Source organism: Morone saxatilis, unplaced genomic scaffold (genome assembly GCF_004916995.1).
Source record: "Morone saxatilis isolate NCDOM2014 unplaced genomic scaffold, NCSU_SB_2.0 Contig24, whole genome shotgun sequence".
Lineage (NCBI taxonomy): Eukaryota > Metazoa > Chordata > Actinopteri > Moronidae > Morone > Morone saxatilis.
The window spans coordinates 27,060,490-27,062,956 of NW_023339807.1; the positions used below are offsets into that span (position 1 = coordinate 27,060,490).

The following is a 2,467-nucleotide window of genomic DNA, read 5'->3' on the forward strand; positions in this document are numbered from 1 at the left end:
AGGATAGATGGATTATGTGAAAGACTATTAAAGTTCAATACTCAATGCCATAGATACGAAACGATGTCAAGAGTGATTAAAACAATATTGGTTATTTTAACACCTCGACAGAAGCCCAATGAGTCTATTAATGACATAAATTGTTACTAAGGCTGTCATTGTCAACATACCACATAATATTAAAATCACCTACAATAATTACTTTATCTGAATTTAAGGACTAAACTTATAAAAAACTCTGAGAATTCAGATATAAAATCAGAGTACGGTCAGGAGCGCGGTTACACTATAACAAATAAACGGCACTGCAGGTTTCCAGTTGCGATGAGTAAGACTAAGAACAAGGCTTTCAAATATGAATTATAATTTAGTTAGTTTAGGCTTCCATGAAAACGCTCGAATCGGCTGCTACCCCTCTAGAACACTACGTTCTCTGAATGCTGGGCTACTTGTGGTTCCTATAGTCTTAGTTAATTGGTGTGATGAGGCCTTTCTTAAATTAAACTCTCCCAGCAGCCCAGGCTCAGATTCATCTTTGTGGAGTAGACTGATGGTAACAGGGTTTTAGGATGTGCCTGTCCCCAAGCTGGTGGGGACAATGTAAAGGGGACACAGACATAGCCCTGAAGAGAGCCAGTAGAAAAGGAGCGTTTACTCTCCCCCTCTGAGACCTGCAGCATAAAGTCTACAATCCAGACCACCAAGGTTTCAGCCAGATTAAAATCAAAAAGCAGCTCCTCAGCTCAAACATGTGGCTGAAAAGGGTTGAATTCAGATGAGTTAAAAATAAGTCACTAAGAGACAGAGGTCAGAGGTCAGTGAGAATCAGTGAGATGTTCAGTGTATGATGTTGATATTAAAGGTGGTTCAGACAATGAGGTAAACGTATGTACCGACCACAGTCACCTATTCAGATCAATAATGGTGATCGAGTGTCTTGCTCCACCCCTGTGTCCTGCATGTTGTTTATTATTTACTGTTGTTGTTGTTTAGGTGCATCCTTCCTGGCCATCACCACCATCTATGCTGAGTCTGGTTCTGGTTTCGTGGTCCCGAGTGCGTCGGCGAAGGCTGGAGTCGAGGCGCTCTATAAGTCAGTCTGACCTTTGACCTTTCAGCAGTACACTGACCTCGGATCAGCCTGCTGTGTGGTTGCCATGGTAACACTGTTGTTGTTGTGTGTCAGATCTCTGGCTGCAGAGTGGGGGCGCTACGGCCACAGGTTCAACATAATCCAACCTGGACCAATCAGAACCAAGGTATGGCCCATCTGACCACAGCGAGTTTGTAGTTTATAATTTACAGTTTTTTTAGTTGTTTACCTGTTGTTTGTCTGTTGCTTGTTGTTTTTAGGGGGCGTTCAGCCGCCTGGACCCAACCGGATCCTTTGAGAAGGCGATGATCGGTCGGATCCCGACAGGTCGACTGGGAAGACCAGAAGAAATCGCAAACCTGGCGGCGTACATGAGCAGCGACTACGCTACCTGGATGTCTGGAGCTGTGAGTTCACTGATCTGAGGTCAGACTGATCTGAGGTCAAAGGTCAGATTTTAATAACTGTTTGTTTCCAGGTGATCCGGTTGGATGGAGGAGAATATGTTTCGATGGCCGGAGAGTTTAACGAGCTGCGGAGGGTAAATAAAACTGTGTCACACTAAAATCTGTCCCTCAGAAACATGAATCATCATTATTAATAAGCAATAGAATTGAAAATTGAAAAAGGATGATGGAATGTCTGTTGGTGTCTCAGGTGACTCCAGATCAGTGGAACATGATGGAGCAGATGATCAGAAGCACTAAAGGATCCTAAAAGCATTCCTCATTGGACCACAACAGCCAATCAGAGCACAGTGTGCAGGTGGACCCGCCCACCTGTTGATGTGATGATGATGAGAGAATGCGACTGACGATTGATCGGTGATTATTGATACAGAGCTTCACTGTTAGGTTATAGTCATGTGACTGACTGAACATGCTCAGTGTGACCACAGTTTGAATCTGCAGACTGAATGTTGATAAACGTCCACTCTGGTTGTTGTTGTTGTTGTCATTAAAACGACAAGTTCTGAGGTATCTTCTTCTTCTTCTGGTGTTTTTGTCAGTTTCCCCCCTTTCCTGTCTACAGCTGTCACTATCGAATAAAGGCAAAAAAAAGGCCAAATAAAACCTTAAAAACAAAATAAAATTCAGACTGAAGTTTAAAGCTAATGTTAATATTACAGACATTCCCACTAACTGATCCTCAGTCAGCAGATGTTAACACAGCGACAGGATCATCAGGAGGGGGTGTGGCCTGTTGGCACACTATGTAAGGTGTGTTTAAGTAGAGTCTAATGAACCAGGACAGCACTGGATTGTCTCTGAGCATTTTATTCCCCGAGCATTTTATTCTCCAACTAGCTGTAACGGCAACAGTTTTCTGTTATTGTGGAGAAAGAAATCTTTTTGGTGTGTTGAGCTGGACGGA

The 2,467-nt window shown here is 43.1% G+C and overlaps 1 protein-coding gene across 1 annotated transcript; it reads left to right on the plus strand.

Annotated features, from left to right (window-relative positions):
- Nucleotides 1-416: 416 nt before the first annotated feature.
- Nucleotides 417-2,073, plus strand: LOC118335826 (2,4-dienoyl-CoA reductase, mitochondrial-like). Its single transcript, XM_035672271.1, has 5 exons — nucleotides 417-1,093; nucleotides 1,187-1,259; nucleotides 1,354-1,500; nucleotides 1,572-1,634; nucleotides 1,751-2,073. The coding sequence occupies exons 1-5, from the start codon at nucleotides 888-890 to the stop codon at nucleotides 1,808-1,810; spliced, it is 549 nt and encodes a 182-aa protein (XP_035528164.1). The 5' UTR covers nucleotides 417-887; the 3' UTR covers nucleotides 1,811-2,073.
- Nucleotides 2,074-2,467: the final 394 nt, after the last annotated feature.

Bases quoted from the DNA above. Each gene is read 5' to 3' on its own strand.
- LOC118335826 (XM_035672271.1), top strand. From the start codon at position 888: ATGTACCGACCACAGTCACCTATTCAGATCAATAATGGTGATCGAGTG. The intron at 1,094-1,186 runs GTCAGTCTGACC...GTTGTGTGTCAG, and splicing joins GGAGTCGAGGCGCTCTATAA to ATCTCTGGCTGCAGAGTGGG. The intron at 1,501-1,571 runs GTGAGTTCACTG...GTTTGTTTCCAG, and splicing joins CTACCTGGATGTCTGGAGCT to GTGATCCGGTTGGATGGAGG.